The sequence below is a fragment of the Diceros bicornis genome, chromosome 17 (assembly GCF_020826845.1).
Source record: "Diceros bicornis minor isolate mBicDic1 chromosome 17, mDicBic1.mat.cur, whole genome shotgun sequence".
Taxonomy (NCBI): Eukaryota; Metazoa; Chordata; class Mammalia; order Perissodactyla; family Rhinocerotidae; genus Diceros; species Diceros bicornis.
The window spans coordinates 18,166,855-18,184,779 of record NC_080756.1 but is presented as its reverse complement, the minus strand read 5'-3'; the positions used below and the strand labels follow the sequence as shown (position 1 = coordinate 18,184,779).

Sequence of the window (17,925 nt, the reverse complement as noted above, 5' to 3'; positions counted from 1 at the left end):
CGCTGAGCTACATCTGTGCCAATCTTCCTCTATTTTGTATGTGGGACACTGCCACAGTGTGGTTTGATGAGTGGTGTGTAGGTGTGTGCCTGGGATCCAAAGCCACTAACCCTGGTCCCCCAAAGCAGAGAGCGTGAACTTAACTGCTACACCACCAGGCTGGCCCCAAGGCATCACTATTTTTAAAAAGTTCCTAAGTGATTACACTGTGCAGCCAATGTTGAGAACGACTGTTCCAGCCTTTTCTATGTATTTACATATATGTAAGCAGTCAATCACACACACACTCACATACCATATATATATTACATTGGGCTTTTTTCTCCTCAATTAACATGTCTTGGAGATATTTTCAGAGCAGTCCATATGGATCTATCTTATTTTTGTGTGTGTGTGAGGAAGCTCAGCCCTGAGCTAACATCCATGCTAATCCTCCTCTCTCTTTTTTTTTTTTTTGCTGAGGAAGACCGGCTCTGAGCTAACATCTATAGCCAATCCTCCTCCCTTTTTTTTTTTCCCCAATGCCCCAGTAGATAGTTGTATGTCATAGTTGCACGTCCTTCTAGTTGCTGTACATGGGACGCGGCCTCAGCACGGCCGGAGAAGCGGTGCGTCGGTGCGCACCCGGGATCCGAACCCGGGGCTGCCAGCAGCAGAGCGTGCGCACTTAACCGCTAAGCCACGGGGGCAGCCCTGATCCAGGTTGTTTTGATCCCATACCTCCACTATCTTGAGGAGAGGCATCCTCCACCATCACCAAGGCAGGAAAAGAACTCCTGGAGAGTCTTACACTAGCCAGTGAATGCGCTGTGCTTCAGAAGGGACACACGTCAATCTCACTCACAACCTATTAGCCAGAGTTAGCCACACAGCTTTGCCTAGTTGCAAGAGAGACGGGGAAATACAATCGTCCCATGTGTCTGGAAGAAATAGAAAAATTGGATATGGGTGGGCACAGTAAGTCTCTAGCACAGACTTTTAGAGAGAAAATTATAACATACTGGGGGACATTAAAGAACATCTAAATAAACAGAAGATATATGATGTTTAAGGATTAGAAGATTCAATATTATAAGGGTATCAGTTTTCTTCAAATTGATCTATAGAGTCAATGGTCTTTTTTTAATATATACAAGTAATGCTCAATAATATGCTTTTTTTTTTTTTTGAGGAAGATCGGCCCTGAGCTAACATCTGTTGCCAATCTTCCTCTTTTTTTTCTTTTTTCTCTCCAAAGCCCCAGTACTTAGTTGCATATCCTAGTTATAGGTCCTTCTAGTTCTCCTATATGGGATGCGACCTCAGTGTGGCTTGATGAGCAGTGAGTAGGTCTGTGCCCAGGATCCGAACTGGTGGACACTGAGCCACCAAAGTGGAATATGTGAACGTAACTGCTACGCCAGCAGGCCGGCCCCTCAATGGCATCTTGATCCAAATCCCAATACATTGTTTTAGTAAAATTTGATAATCTGGTTACCTATCGCTGCCTAACAATTTACCCCAAAACTTAGTGGCTTAAAAATCCTTTGATTTTGCTCACGGTTTTGTGGGTTAGGAATTCAGGAAGGGGTCAGCTGGGTAATCCTTTCTCAGAGTCTCTAATGTGGTTGCAGACAGGTGTCCACTACAGGGCTGGAGTCATCTGAAGGGTCAACTAGGCTGGATGTCTCAGGTGGCTCACTCACCTGATGCTGTTGATGCTGGCTGTAGGTGAGAAACTCAGCTGGAGCTGTCAATTATAGTGCCTACAAATGGCCTGTCTATGTGACCTGGACTTCTTACAGGATGGTGAGGGAGTAACCCAAGAGGGAGGAATTTGAGAGAGGGTCTGGAGACTGAGCTTTCCAAGAGACCAACACGGAAGCTGAAAGTCTTCTTCTGATCCAGCTTCAGCAGTCACACAGCATCACTTAAGTCACTACGACCAGCCAGATTTGAGGGAAAGGTAAATAGACCACCTCTCAGCAGGAGGAGTGTCAAAGAACTTATGGCCATCTTCTATCTGCCACATTTGACAGATTCAAAATTCCAATAGTTCAAAGGACAGAGAGTAGCCAAGACACTGTTAAAGGAGGAAAATAAAATGGGAGTACTTGCCCCAGCAGATATCATGATTTATTTTAAAGCTACAGTAATTAGGACAGTGTGATTTTGGCCTTGGTATAGACAAACCAGGTGCCTTCTCTATGCCTCCTTCATCTTCAACACACGGCTTCTGCCTCATGGTCCAAGATGACTGCTCTAGCGCCAGCCATAACTTCTGCAGCCAACAGGAAAGATGGTGGAAATGAGAAGTGCACACTCCTGTTGCATTATGGATACTTCTAGAAACTGAACACACCACCTCCACTTACACAGAGTCAGTTTAGGCCAGAGCTTAGTCACATGGTCATACTTACTTCAAGGATGGCTGGAAAATGTACTCTCTAGCTGGGTACCCTGTGCCCAGCTAGAACTCAAGGGGGTTCTATTACATATAGCCCACAAACACATGAAGAGATCCAACATTATTAGTTATTAGGGAAATGCAAATCAAGACCATAATAAGATACCACTTTACATCCTTGTAATTGGCAAAATTAAAAAGTCTGACAATATAAGTGTGGAAGAAGATTTAGACCCACGGGGTCTCTTTTACATTACTGGTTGGAGTCTAAATGGCACAAACAATTTGGAAAACAGTTTTGCATTATCTCCTAAAATTGTATAATTAAATGATTTTTGACTCAGCAATTCCACTCCTAGGTACACACTCAAGGAATATATACAATTGCATACACAATCATGCAAGAGTGTTCATAGCAGCACAATTTATAGTAGCAGAAACTTGGAAACACCCCAAATATCCATCAATAAGGCAGTGTGATAACTGTGATATAGTCACACGATAGAGTATTATAAAGCAACCAAGATGAATGGACCATAGCAACACACAACAATATGAATGAAATCTTAGCAATATACTATTCAGTGATGAAAGGAGACAGCAAAAGACTACATAAGGCATTATATCCTTTTAAATAAAATAACTAGCATTATAGATGTATACAGACAGTCCCTGACTTATGATGGTTCGACTTACAACTTTTCGACTTTATGATGGTGCAAAAGCGATATGCATTCAGTGGAAATCGTACTTCGAATTTTGAATTTGGATCTTTTCCTGGGTTAATGATACGCGGTATGATATGCTCTCATGATGCTGGGCAGCGGCAGCAGCAGCAGCTCCCGGTCGGCCATGCAATCACGAGGGTAAAGAAGCAATACGCTTACACCCATTCTGTACCCACACAACCATTCTGTTTTTCACTTTCAGTATAGCATTTAATAAATTACATGAGATATTCAATGCTTTATTATAAAATAGGTTTTGTGTTAGATGATTTTGCCCAATTGTAAGCTAATGTAAGTGTTTTGAGCACATTTAAGGCAGGCTAGGCTAAGCTATGATGTTTGGTGGGGTAGGTGTATTAAATGCATTTTCAACTTTCGATATTTTCAACTTATCATGAGTTTATCGGGATGTAACCACATCGTTAAGTCAAGGAAGATCATATATACATAATATGTTGGAAGGAATATCTAAAGGATACACTTGGAAGTAATATCTAAAGACGCAATAAAACAATGTATAAAGGAAAGCAACAAAATAATGGACATGAGATTCAGGATTGTAGCTGCCTTGGGTGGGGAGAGGCAGGAGATACACTGGGGAAATCATGTTAAAATGTAGTGTATTGTCAAGTTCTAGCTTTTGTTTGGGGGGGTGGTATTATGGGTGCATATTGCTTTATTAAAAGTAATTAACTAATAAACTAAACAAAAGTAGACAAATGAGAATATGTCATGAACTGGGGGTTGTCATTAATCTGATTCAGCGTATATGTGGTCTAAGAAAGAGAAAGAGAAAAAAATTGGGTCTGCATAAACAATAAGCAAGAAAAATAAGAGACTTGAGTTATAATAGCAAGAAAAACTATAAAGAATCTAGAAATCAACCTAACAGTGAATGTATAAGACCATTCTGGAGAAAAAATTTTAAGACTACTGAAGGACATAAAGGAAAACTTGAAAAATGGATAAATATACTATGTTCGTGGAGGAGAAAATTTAACATTGTGAGGCAGTAAATTTTCTCCAAATTAATCTATAAATTCAATGCAATTCTTATGAAAATGCCAGCAAAATTTTTTCTATTCAACAGGGGCTGGCCCTGTGGTAGCAGTTAAGTGCTCGCGCTCCGCTGCTGGCGGCCTGGGTTCGGATCCTGGGCATGCACCAAAGCACCGCTTGTCAGACCATGCTGTGGCGGCGTCCCATATAAAGTAGAGGAAGATGGGCACAGACGTTAGCTCAGGGCCAATCTTCCTCAGCAAAAAGAGGAGGATCAGCATGGATGTTAGCTAGGGCTGATCTTCCTCACCAAAAAAAAAAAAAAAAAAAAGAATTCAACAAACTTATTTGCCATTTTACATGAGAGAATAAAATCAATTTTGAAAAAGAAAATCAAAGATGGAGAACTCACCCTATCAGGTAGTCAGACAGACTACAAAGCTGGAGTAATAAAATCAGTGTTGCACTGGCACAGGAACAGTCTAATAAAATGATGTAAGAGAACTTAAACAACATAAAACATCGAAGAGAACTCAAAGTTTACATAAGATAAAGATGACACTACAAATAAGGGGAAAGAGAATTGTTTAATAGATGGGGTTATCTCATTAACTGGAGAAAAACAAGGTTGGATCTTGCATTAGTCAGCTTGGGCTGCCATAACAAAATACCACACACTGGGTGGCTTAAACAACAGAAATTTATTTTCTCACAGTTCTGGAGGCCAGAACTCCAAGATCAAGATGCCAGCAGGGTTGGGGTTTGGTAAGGACTCTCTCTTTGGCTTGTAGATGGCCATCTTCTCACTGTTTCCTAACATGGCCTTTCCACTGTGCTCACATGAGGAGGGGGGAGAGAGCAAGCAAGCTTTGGCATCTCTTCCTTTTCTCAAAAGGACAGCAGTCCTGTCAGATTAGGGCCCCACCCTATGACCTCATTTAATCTTAAGTACCTCCATAGATGCCCTATCTCCAAATACAGTCACATTGGGGGTTAGGTTTTCAACATACGACTTTTAGGGGGAACACAATTCAGTCCATAACAGATCCCTTCCTCACACCATATATTAAAGTAAGTTCCAGATGGATTAAAGACTAAATATTAAAAACAAAACTGCAGGGGGCCAGCTCAGTGGTGTAGTGGCTGAGTTCGAGTGCTTTGCTTCAGCGGCCTGGGGTTCGCAGGTTCAGATCCCGGGTGTGGACCTACGCACTGCTTATCAAGCCACACTGTGGCAGGCATCCCACATATAAAGTAGAGGAAGATGGGCACGGATGTTAGCCCAGGACCAATCTTCCTCAGCAAAAAGAGGAGAATTGGCAACAGATGTTAGCTCAGGGCTAATCTTCTTCACCAGAAATAAATAAATAAATAAAATTGCAAGATTAATAAAAGAAATGAAGATCTTTGTGATCCTGGAATGGGAAATTCTTTTTAAACAAGACCCAAAAGCACCAAGTATAAGGAGAAATTTTGATGAATTTAACCACATCAAAATTCAACATTTCTTTCAATGAGGTTCACCACAGATAAAGCTAACAGAAAAGTTTATAAAGTTGACATTTCTAAAACCTATCTAACAATGGATTTATTATCTATATTTTTAAATAATCTAGATAATAGATTATTTATTATCTAGATCATTAAAAGGAATTCATAAAAAATCAATAAGAAAAAGAGAGGAATATCCAACAGAGCATTGGACGAAGGCTACAAAGGTGATTCAAAGCACGGGAAACAAGAACGGCTATCAGGTATGTGGAGAGAGGCGCACCTTATTGATAATTAGAAAAATCCAATGTAATGTAGTAATATCACTTTATAGATCTGGACCATCAGATTGACAAAAATTAGAAGGCTGAATAATCACAAGTGTTGGCAGGATGTAGGGAGACTTTTCTGCACTGCTGGTGGGTATACTGCAAAATAGAGAACAATCTGACAGTACCTGGTCAATAAGCATGTCTATGCCCTACGACCCACCTCTCTCTCGCAGGTCCACAGCTAGCTATGTACAAGGATGTTCACCACAGCGTTATTTGTAGTGGCAGGAAGTTGGAGGCAACCTAGGTGTCCATCACTGAAAGAGCAGATAAGTAAAATGTGATGGATGCACACTATGGAATTCTCTGCAGCAGTAAGAAGAGGAAAGAAAGAGGTAAATAAGTACGCCCCACATCTTTTATCAAGAGAGTAAAGACTTTTCCAGGAGCCTCACCCATCACACTGCTGCTTGCATTTCATTGGCGAAAGTTGTGTACATGGTTACACCTAACTAAAAGGTGACTAGAGAGAAGGGGGGTTATAGATAGGGATTGTGTCATCTAATCAGCAATGTTTGACACATAATCCAGTAGATTTCTTCTAATGGCTGCACAGAACTCCATACGTGCATTCACCACATTCTACTGTGATAGCTAGAGGTTCAGCATCCATCTTGTAACCATGGGGAAGTCAGGAGACTCCCAGAGAAGGCCCTGATGTCATCAAGTTACATCAACACCAACAGCTTTTCATCCCTGAACTTTTTATCTTGTGTGAAGAATAAACTTTATTTGTTTAAGCCACATGTATCAGTTAGGGTTCACTTGCAGACAGCAGAAATAAATCTGTCTAGTTCAAACACAAGGAGATGGAGAAGCAGGCTCTAGGTCCAGGAACGACTCCCAGCTTTGAGAGGCACATGACCCCCCCACCCCCACCCCGCCCCGTGATTGGGAAAACAACAGTCACTCCTACAGGAAGCTGAGAAATCAGGAAGCTGCTCACCAGAGCCCCACTGCATCTGTCATGATCGGTGACAGCAAAACGGATGTCCCGTGCTATTCAGCTCTGTTCCAAATTTATGTCTTGCACAAGAGCAGAGCCTAGGTCACAGATTCCTAGCTCCACGGCATCTGGGAAGTGTCGTGTTAGCTTTCCAGCTTCTGCAGTTCATAAGAAACACTAAAAGAGGATTTGGATTGAAGCCGAGCAGCCAGTCTACACCAGCCACCAACCACGAGGTCGGCTTCTGGTTACTGACAACCAAAGGCACTCCCAGCCTAGCCACCTACCCCGCACACAAAGCAGCAAGGACAGATCTCCAAAGCAGAGCGCTGAGTGCGGAAAACAAACAGATGAGCTCTGTAACACAATTCTAAGGTGTTAGCTAAAACATACACAAATCAACACTACCTTTTTCAATGAAACGTGTATTTTCAAGCATATATAACTGCTGATTGGTAAAGAAAAACAGGAGAACGGGCTGTAGGGATCAGTGATGAAACAGATAAACTAAATAAAGTAAAATAATGCACGAGAGAGATCTTGTACTGTCTGACGGCGCGAGTGATATAAACAAGAATTTGATTGGTTCAATTTTCTACACCTAAGGTCCAAAACCAATCCGTTAAATTTAATATTAATTTAAAGAATAATTTAAAATAATTTATTATTTAATAATAATTATAAACAAATAATTTAATTTAAATTATTTTAGATATTGATGCAATTTAGTATTTCACATTTAATTTACCACACCAAAACTAGTCCATTGAACTCAATATGTCATAATTTCTGTACTCCTAATTAGGCAATTTTTTATGTTTTAATTTCCCCAGAACTTCAAAAAATAGGTCCAGGTGACCCCTGGGAGCACCGTCCCCAGTGTTCTGAGTCCCAGCCCCCAGGAAGCGAGCTGTCTGCGCTCGCACCCTCTGCCACGCCCGCCCCCTCACCAAGCTCCGCGCCGCCAAACGGAAGGGACTTCGGGCTTTCGGCGCTGGGCTCGGAGATCTCACGATCCTTCCATCCTCCAAGCGTCTGTTTCTGGTGCAGCGGGTCTCCCCAGAAGGCGGAAGGTGGGCGCGTTGGGGTAGAGAAGGGTCGTACTCTCAGAGCCGCCCCCGCGAGGGCGGAGCCGCCCGCAGCGGGCCCAGCCCACTCTGGGCAGGATCGTGGGGCGGGTCTCGGCGGCTCCGAGAGGAGAGCCCCCGCCCCTCCCGGCCCCCCATCCTTACTAACCCGGCTTGATCCAGCTCAGCTCCGGCTGTTTGCAGCGGCTCCTCCCGTAAGTCCGGCCATCTGTTCCCTGCGTTCCGCCTGGGGAGAGATTGTCCCGTCGGGCCGCCCCGGAGACCCGGTGAGTGTGCTCCCGGGAGTCTGGGGGGTGCTGTGGGGCCCCAGCAGTAACTGCCTCCTACGGCCCCTCCAAAGCCAGGTAAGGTCCCTGGCAAAAAGAAGACCTCCCTCTCCTTGAGTCTCACTGGATCCTCACTTCAGTGAACCCCTCTGCCCTCTTAGGGCTCCTGCAACTCGGCCTCCCTCCGCGGCTCATCCTCTCTCAAAGGTGGATGGGGAGGGACACCCGGGAAAAGGCTTTCCCCGGGGCAAGGGTTGGGAGAATTGCAGCTGCTGGGACCCCTCCCTGGGATCCAGGGAGACACTGTCCCCCCTCCATTCTGTGTTATAGATGCCAACTGCGTGAGGAGGGGGGATTCGCCTTCTTGCCCCCAGGTGGACGAGGAGGAGCTGCCACTGCTGAGGGGAGGGCTGGACATGTCTGAGGCACTGTCCTGCCCCTGCAATGAGACCTCTGCCCCAGGCTGCAGACTGGGGGCCCTGTACTGGGCCTGTGTCCGCAATGACCCTGCCCAGCTCCAAGCCATGCTGGATGATGGGGTCTCCCCAGAAGAGGCCACTCAGGTGGACGGCAATGGGAGGGTGAGCTACCCCGGATGCTTCCCAGGACGGCTGGGGCAGCTCTGTGTCCCCACTGCACCCTCCTGATCTGATTCCCTGAGAGAGTTTCAGGGTCAACACCCACTGCCTGGGTCCTCAGGTGGAAAGAGGGGTGGGTGGGACAGCTCTGGGACAGATGTGGGTTTAGAGGGCACAGGGGCTGAGCTGCCCCTCCCCTAGACAGGCCTCATGGTCGCATGCTACCACGGCTTCGAGAATGTTGTGGCCCTGCTCAGCCGCTGCCCTTTCCTGGATGTGAACCAGCAGGACAAAGAAGGGGACACAGCCCTCATGCTGGCCGCCCAAGCAGGTGTGAGGCTGCCGACCCTACCCTCCGCCAGCTTCCCCCCTTCAGACAGGGCCACAGCCCCCCACTTTTTGCCTGATGTTCTCCCACCCCCAACTCTGCCATGTTGGGTGGAGGGTGGGTTTGGAGCTTCATCACACCCTTTTCTGATGAGCCAAGCTCTACGCTTGGTGCCCTGCAGGCCACGTGCCTCTGGTGAGTCTCCTGCTCAACTACTACACGGGCCTGGACCTGGAGCGCCGGGACCAGCGGGGGCTAACTGCGCTGATGAAGGCTGCCATGCGGGACCGCTCTGAATGTGTGGCTGCCCTCCTCATGGCAGGTGCATAGAGCCTGGACTGGGATGGGTGGCCTCCAGTCCCTCCCCCAAGCCTCCCCACCAGACACTGTCAGCTGTGATAGTTGCAGAGAGGAGAGAAGTGGAGATGGATGATCAATCTAGGCTGACTTCCTGGAAGAGGGGAGTGTGCTTGGGCCTCTCACAATCAACAAAGTCCAGCTATTGATAGCTCTATTTACATGGTGAATGGCGTGCCCAGTAAAGAAAGCTTGGGAGGATAAACTGGACGAAATGGAAAATCTAAAACAAAAGAGGCTAGTGTCTGGAACCAGAGTCTCGGGTCTAGTCCTTGCTCTGCACTAGCTGAGTGACCCTGGGCAGAGGGCTTCCCTCCTTGGGCCTCATCAGGCCATGGGTGTTGGCCTTCTTTGGGATGACTCCAGCTCTGACAAGCCAGGGCTCCAGGGACACAGTGATGTGTCGTTGAGGTGTGTGGAGTTGATCTGAGGTGAAGTCCACACCACCCCTGGAGTCAGGGGTCCTCATTATTCCCTGAGGTGGGCTGCCCTCTGTTGGTCCTGGTCTCCAGCCTTTCCCATCCTCATCCTAGCAGACTAGGTTTGCAGAGCTCTGCACCCCCTCCTTTATTGCAGAGTGACTGCTACTCCCCAGCCCCCAGGATTAGAGGGGTGTGGTGATGAAGAGAACCGGTGGGAACCAGCAGGACCACCCCCCACCTGCCCCAGAGGGTGCAGCTCGGGTCTCCCCCTGTCCTGGGCAACCTGTACACCACCCCTCTGGTCAGCTCCTTGGTTCAGGAGGTCCCTATTCTGCTCCAGGTCTGGAGACCCCCAAGAGGTCTCTCTGAAGTCTTCTGCTCTCTCTGGACTTCAGTTTTCTTCTTCAATCTTAAACAGGAGGTTGGGATGTGGGGCTGGGACTGTCCCTGGGCTGTGGCCACTCAGAGCTCCCAGATTCCAGCCGCAACAGGATGGGACTCTATGGTTTTGAATCTAACCCAATCAGTCCTGCCCTTCTGCAAGTCGCCAATCCTTGTCCCACCCCACGTCACCCCCTGTGCCCCCCCAGGTGCTGACCTGACAGCGGTGGATCCTGTTCGAGGCAAGACAGCCCTGGAGTGGGCAGTGCTGACCGACAGCTTTGACACCGTGCGGAGGATCCGGCAGCTGCTGCGGCGGCCCCAAGTGGAGCAGCTCAGCCAGCATTACCAGCCCGAGTGGCCAGCCTTGCCCGGGCTCGTGGCCCAGGCCCAGGCCCAGGCCCAGGCTGCCCCATCTCTCCTGGAGCGACTACAGACCACCTTGAGCCTCCCCTTTGCCCAGTCTCCTCAGGAGGGGGGTGTCCTGGACCACCTTGTGACCGTCACAACCAGCCTGGCCAGTCCCTTCCTCACCACGGCCTGCCACACCCTGTGCCCTGACCAGCCACCTACACTGGGCACCCGAAGCAAGTCTGTGCCAGAGCTGCTGGGCACCGCCCCGCCCCCTCCTCCAGCGCCCCAACCCCCCCAGGTAGTCTCTGGCCCCCGGATCTTCCTCCCCTACCAGAGCCCTCAGGGTGTGTTAAGCATGTGCCCTCAGTGGCTACAGCCCAGGGACGGTACCAGCTCCAGGCCCCAAGCCCCCAAGATCCTCCTCTCCAAGGCCCCCTCATCTCCCTGGCAGTGCAAGCTGAAGCCCAGGCCTTCAGGGCATCGAATGCTGGCCCTTCCTGTCTGGAGATACCAGGAACTCAGGATGGAGAGAAGGAGGCAGGAGGAGGAGAACAGCCAGGGGAAGATGGGCTAGGCCGGGCTGGGAGCAGGTAATCAGGCCCTTCCCTTGGGCCCCTTTGCCCTCTAGAGCCCCTTCTGCCTTCCTGTCCCTCTCTGTCTAAGTGACTCTACTCTCAGCCTATGGACGAGGTTATTCGTACGGCATTGTTTGCAACAGTAAAAGAGTGGAAACAACCTAAGTGTCCATCAGTAGAGGATTGGCTAAATTGATTATGGGTATAATTACTTCATACCCATATGATGTATTCTATACAGTGGTAAAACAAGCGTAAGGAAGCTCTTTATGTTCTGATATGAAACTGTCTTTGAGACGAATTAGGTGAAAATAACCAAGGGGTGGAACAGTATGTATGGCATGCTACTATTTGTCAAAGTAAAATTTGCACCAAGATAAACTTGACTAATGCAAATATATAGTGGTACCAAGATTTATTTAACTACTTAATGAATGAACCAGCAGGATGGATCAAAGGAAGAAATGAAAAACCATTATTGACAGTCAGTGGAAAAAAGAATGCTGGAATAAGATTGCAAAGTTAGGTACAAAAAAGTTAATTCCTACCTGGCAACAAAACCGTAACTGTTTTTTTTTTTTTAACCAGACAAAAATAATTTGCTATTTCTCAAGGTTAACTTCTTAACTTTATAGCGTCTGGGCCCCAATCAATAGTAAATAGTATGTCAGCAAAGTTACTTCCCCTAGATGACCCATAGGTGGGGTTATTGGCTAATGGTCTAAAATATCTTTGAAAGGCCATTTAGTAATTTTTGCGTGTGCGTTATTTCCAGGTTTTGGATATTTTTTCTTAACACATTTGTTGCATAAATATATTTGCTTGTTCATTCATAATAATAAAGGCAACCACTTATAAGGTGCTTGCTATATACGTTAATACATTCAACACTCACAATAATGCTATGAGGATCTTTGAGGACACAGGGCACAGAGAGGGTAAGGAATTGCCGAGGCTCACACGGCTAGAAACTGGCAGAGATCAAGATTGAGAGTCAGCCATCCAGTTGTGGAGCCAGACTCAACACTAAGCCATGCGGCCTCACTGGAACCTCCCTGGAAAGAAACATGGAGGTTGTCTCTGGAAGAAGACCATGCAGCAGATCAAGGGTGGAAGGCAGACTGTTCACTGAATATCTTTTTGGACCTTTTGACTTTTTAAAAAAATAAACTTAATTTTTAGAACAGTTTTAGATTTACAGAAAAGTTGTGAAGATGGTTCAGAGAGCTCCCATATACCCCACACCCTAGTTTCCTCTATTATTAACATGAGTATAGTACATTTGTAACAATTAATGAACCCATATTAATACATTATTATTAATAAAGTCCATACTTTATTCAGATTTCCTTAGTTTTTTACCTAATGTCATTTTTCTGTCCAGAATTGCATCCAGGATACCACATTACATTTAGTTGTCATGCCTCTAGATTCCTCTTGACTGGGACAGTTTCCCAGATTTTCCTTGTTTGTGATGGCCTCGACAGTTTTGAGAACTGGTCAGTATTTTGTAGCACATCCCTCCAGTGGGATTTGTCCGCTGTTTTTCTCAATAAGATGAGGGTTATGGGTTTTCAGGAGGAAGACCACAGAGGTGACGGCCATTCTCATCACGTCATCTCGAGGGTGCGTACTGTGAACGTGACTTATCACGGTTGAGTCAACCTCAAGCACCTGGTGGAGGTCGTGTTTGTCAGGTTCCTCCTCTGTAAGTTGCTCGTGCCCTGTTTCTATATTGTACTCTTTGGAAGGAAGTCACTCTGTGAACCCACACTAAAGGAGTGGGCAGGTACACTCCATCTCCTTGGGGGGGGTATCCACATAAATTGTTTGGAATTTTTCTGTACAGAATATTTTGAATTTTTAGTCATGTATTACCAAATTTTGAAAAATTAATAAATCTGCTCTTTGAATAGGGGATCACACACACACACACTGAGGTGACAACACTATTAGGGTTGACGATGTGCCCTTTCTCCCAGAGGGTTCTGAAGGCAGCTATGGTGGACCGGAGTGGGTTCAAGACTAACTTTGCCTTTTCCCACCTGTGTGATCCTGAATAAGGCTCTCCAGTTTCTCGTGCCTCCGTTTTCTCCTCTGTTAAATGGGGGAATGATTCGTTAGATAATATTGGTAAACTGTAAACTGCTAGCAAGAGTTGAGGTGCTATGGAAGGGCCCTGGGGAATCGAGTCTGACTGAGCTGCCTCAGCGCCTCTGGGGCGGAGCTAGAGTTCCTTCCTTCCCACCCAGCCCTGGCATCGGGCATGACAGACAGGGAAAGAAACTACATCTACACGTTCCAAGAAACTACGTACTTGGAACAGCACTGTGGTCACATGCTTTGGCCTGGGAGTTGGCCTGTGACCTTGGGCAAGTTACTTAAACTTTCTGAGCCTCAAGGCTCTCATGTAGAGAAGGGAGGTGATAATAGCATGTTCACATGGGGCTGTTGTGAGAATTCAGTGAGATAATGCTGCACGTCGCAGTGCCTGGCTTTGTTAATATCATCATTATTCTATTTAATCCACAACCTTCCTATTTTATGGCTGAAGAGACTGGGGCTATGAAGGTTAAGCGACTTGCCCAAAGTAGCCAGCTGGAAAGTGGCTAAGTGACGCGTGGAGCTCAAGTCTGTGACCCTCCACAGCGTGTATCCTTTCCACTGCAGCTCATGGGCTCTACCCACAGCCTGGTTCCCTGGTTCTCTGAGTCTCTCCCTCCCACTTCCAAAGGCTTGAGTTTTACAAGGGCGCAGGGGTGACCAGGGCATCTTCAGGGCCAGAGAACCAGCGTTCTGTGGCTCTCTCTCTCCAGCTGGGTTGGGATGGATCTAAGGCCGGGAGGCTCAATGGGTGGTAACACCGGGGCCCGGGTCAGATAACACTTTCCAGCAGAGGGAGCCTCTCCACCCTGGAGAAGACCCACCCCTCCAGCCCTGGCCATCTCCAGGGCAGCTAGAGTCCCAGGTCTGCAGTGCAGTAATTCCTCCTCCCAGGCCGATCCATCTCCCTCTAATCCTCTAACAGCTCCTGACAGCCTTTCAGGCACCGGAGGGGAGAGGAGCCTGTGTATGCAACTCGGCCTGTGCTGCCCAAAGTCAACCTCTCTACTCACAGCCCGGCTTCTCCCCAGTCCCCACAGCTCCTGAGGCTTCCAAACTGTGTTCTTGTCAGCAGAAGCCAAGGGACCCATCACGAGGCCCCTGGCTGTGCAGAACACAGGCCACAGGGAAGCCGCCCTGCCTCAGCCGACAGACCTAGGCTGAATCCCAGCCCCGCCTCTTACCATCTCTGTGCCCAGGGACCTCTCCCAGCCTCCGTCAGCCCATTCATAACATCAAATGGTGATAACAGATAATCGCTACTTCCCAGGGTTGCTGTGCAGCTAAGCAGTGAGAGGGATGTGAGGCGCAGAGCCGGCCTGGCACGCGGTCAGCGCCGGTAAACAGCAGCCTTTGTTACTGCGCTGAGCGGCAGGGGGGAGGAAACTGCCAAGGGGGCAGCTCTGTGGAGGAGGCCAGCAGACGTGTCCTTGAAACCCCACGGCCTCCCCTGTGATTCTAGGATCCTATTCTGGTGGACCCTGAAGTGAAAACACACACATATCTCAGGCAGCCTTTTCAGACCAGCTCCTGCACAGTTCTGCGCCCCCAAGCCCAGGCACGCCCCCGGCCCACTCTCCATCACTGCAGCACCCATGGCCGGCCAACCTGTCCCCTGTGTGTGCATGTGTCCACCCCCCCACTCTGGCGGACAGGGCGCTCTGAGAGAAGGGACAGCAAGGTTGGCTGTTCTGATACACACTGAGATGTCAGCCAGGCTTGTGGGGACTCCTGGGATACCCTCCTCTCACTTCTGTCCCTGGCTCCATGCTGGCTGATACAGGCTCAATAAATGTATGTAGAAGAGAACTTGATGTCAGGCTCCACCGAGGTCCGGGATGCTTAGAGGGGCCTTTATGGTCTTCCTTCTCATCTCGGGGGCTGCCCTGGTTCCAGGAGTGGCAGTGTCCCTGGTTATTCTAGGGCATGCCCTGGGAAACCCCTGTTAGGTCAAGAGAAGGCGAGGGAGTAATATACATGGGAGGACAGGAGGACACGTGGGGACTCATTGGTTCATGTCTCCTTTTCCCCACAAGGGCACCTGGGCAGGAGTCCCTCCTCTCCAGCAGTCATCTTTTCCAGATGGTTGAAAACATCCACGCATCTTCCACCACACTTATCACCAGGCCAGCCGTGCCCCTCCTCAAGCTTTCCCCTCAATGTCCCCAGTCTGCTCCTCGCCCTGACCTCTCAGGACTTTTCTCCTGTCAGATGTCAGCCAGCCACATTGAGAACCCGTCCAGCCAGGGTTCATGCAGACAATCTGACCTGCTCACCTCTCTCCTTTGCCTCAGAGGGACCGTGGCTTTTCATGGTTAAGGAAGACACCACAACTGAAGGGAGGGCTGGAGGGCAAGGCTTGCGGTTGGATGGACTCTGAAGCTTTGGCCGCACGCAGGCAATGTCACATGCAGACACACGGTCAGCCAGGGTCCCACAGGGACCCTCAGAGTCACAGGCACAGAAGTGCACACAGGCCCATTGGCCCAGAAACTCCTAGTCACATACAGAGAGGCCCCACACACAAGCAGGCATAAACACATCCCATCGCACAGGGACACAAACACACAGACTCGCTGACAAAGGAAAAACAAAGACAGGTCCCCCCGCCCTGGGGTTCCTGGCCCATCTGGCTCTACCCCCTGACACTCTGCATTCCCCCAGCCATCCAGCTCCGCACGTTGCCCGTGTGACTGGGGTGGAAGTTGCAGAGTCTGTCTAACCATTTGGAACAGGAGGTGGGGGGTGAGGGAGGGCCAAGCCTCACCTCAAGTCCTGCTTTTAGACCTAGGTGTCTTCCTTCGCTGTGAAAACCCACGGTCCCTCTGAGGGAAAGGAGGGAGATGAGCAGGTCGAAACCTAAATCCTGTTCTATGGCTATTTACTCCAGACAAGCCTTGGATACCCCCGACCCCGATCCCCTACATCCACGCCAGGGATCTGTCTTGGGGAACAAGGGGCAGAGGCCTGTGGACCAGGGGGTCCTGGAGACGAGGGCATGCTAAGGGCCCTCTGTACCAGGCGCTCTGGTGCTGGGGAGGACAGAGTCTGGGCACGGATGCCGGAGGGGCAGGAAAGGGCAGGATTTATGGCATTTCCCTTCCAGCTGGAAACAAAGGCAGATTCCTGTGTCCAGCTCCAGCAATCCGGTCCCACCCACCCGGGTGGCTGGAGCTGAAGGAAATCCCACTGGCCTCTGGCCTCACCCGGCCACCCAGCCCCTCTTTCAAACAATCTCTGTCCCAGCCCGGGCCATTACCAACTCTCAAATCCTGGGGACCCCCTCCTTGTCCAAATCCAAGTCTTTCCCATTGGCGATGGTGCCCTTAGCCCCTCAGATTCTCTCCCCAGGCAGCAAGAGTTCCCTCAGCACCACCCAAGAGTCTGCCAACCCCCCATCCCCTTGCGGGCCAACATCACCCACCCTCACTCCAGCAAACTCAGGTCCTGAGTTCTTTAGAGTAGGCAAAAGTCTGGATGCCTCTAGGAACTCCTGTGCCATCCAAAATGCTCAGCAAGGCCCTCAAGGCATCTCAACCATCCTGAGTCTCAACTGAGCATCCCCCAATAACAAGATGGTTCACCTCAGCTAATTGACACATATTCCTCTATAGCAGCAAAACTGCAGCTCTAGCAAAGGGTGGGGGTGCCAGCATCCTCAACTAGTGAAGAGTCAAGAGATACTGTGTGATACTAATAGGACAGGATCTAAAGGTATATTACTTAAATTTACAAAATAGTAACATCATGACCAATAATTAGGAGGGAGAGAGAAGGGAGAGAATCTAAATGACCTAAATTCTGAAGCTTTTAAATCTAGAGTTAGCAGAAAGACAAATATTGCATGGTATCACTTATATGTGGAATCTAAAAAAGTCCAACTCATAGAACAGAGTAGAAAAGTGGTTGCCAGGGGCTGGGAGGGTGTAGGAAATATGGAGAGGTTGGGAAAGGGTACGAACTTTCAGCTGTAAGATGAATAGGTTCTGAGGATCTAATGTAAAACATAGTGACTATATTTGACTACATATTGATAACACTGTATTGTATCATCGAAATTCACTAAGAAAGTAGAACTTAAATGTTCTCACCAAAAAAAAAGGTAACTATGTGAGGTGATGGATGTGTTAATTAATGAGATGGTGGAATCCTTTCACAATGTATATGTATATCAAATCACCACGACGTATACTTTAAATAGCTCACGATTTTATTTGTCAATTATACTCAATAAAGCTGAAAAAATCTGGAGGTAGCAGTATAAACGTATTATTTAGAGTTGTCGAAGTCAATGTCAGAGGAACAAATAGCTGAGACTTTGAGAAGTGGGTTGGCCTCAGCAAGAGAGGTACAGTCCCTTCTCATTATCAACTCTTCTGCAGAATCTTATTTATTGATTTTATCCCATGCTGATTCGAGATTTCTTTGATTTTTTTCAGAACGGCTGCCTCACACTTTGAAGGCCCTGCAGTAGCTGCCCCTTCATCTGTATCACAACCCCTCCGGTGGCTGTTAGAAGGGTCACCATTTAGCACTCAGTCAGGAAATGAAGCCGCTGTCCCACAGGTGAGCCTCCGGTCTCCCGAGGCCC

The 17,925-nt window shown here is 48.1% G+C and overlaps 1 protein-coding gene and 1 long non-coding RNA gene across 5 annotated transcripts; one reads left to right on the top strand and one right to left on the bottom strand.

The window, feature by feature from the left end:
- Positions 1-2,099: 2,099 nt before the first annotated feature.
- Positions 2,100-7,951, bottom strand: LOC131416080 (uncharacterized). Of its 2 annotated transcripts, none has more exons than XR_009222539.1 (5): positions 7,833-7,951; positions 7,170-7,211; positions 6,883-7,059; positions 6,097-6,193; positions 2,100-2,260 (listed from the first exon to the last, which is right to left on the bottom strand). It is a non-coding gene; the product is annotated as an uncharacterized LOC131416080 (long non-coding RNA). The 2 variants fall into 2 exon arrangements; XR_009222540.1 differs by having other exon boundaries at positions 6,883-7,040.
- Positions 7,863-12,570, top strand: ANKRD33 (ankyrin repeat domain 33). Of its 3 annotated transcripts, XM_058558213.1 has the most exons (6): positions 7,863-7,955; positions 8,133-8,236; positions 8,567-8,817; positions 9,016-9,145; positions 9,324-9,464; positions 10,512-12,570. In XM_058558213.1, the coding sequence occupies exons 3-6, from the start codon at positions 8,653-8,655 to the stop codon at positions 11,228-11,230; spliced, it is 1,155 nt and encodes a 384-aa protein (XP_058414196.1). In that variant the 5' UTR covers positions 7,863-7,955; positions 8,133-8,236; positions 8,567-8,652; the 3' UTR covers positions 11,231-12,570. The 3 variants fall into 3 exon arrangements, with proteins under 3 accessions (XP_058414196.1, XP_058414197.1, XP_058414198.1); XM_058558214.1 differs by lacking the exon at positions 8,567-8,817; XM_058558215.1 differs by lacking the exons at positions 7,863-7,955; positions 8,133-8,236 and having other exon boundaries at positions 8,759-8,817; positions 9,020-9,145.
- Positions 12,571-17,925: the final 5,355 nt, after the last annotated feature.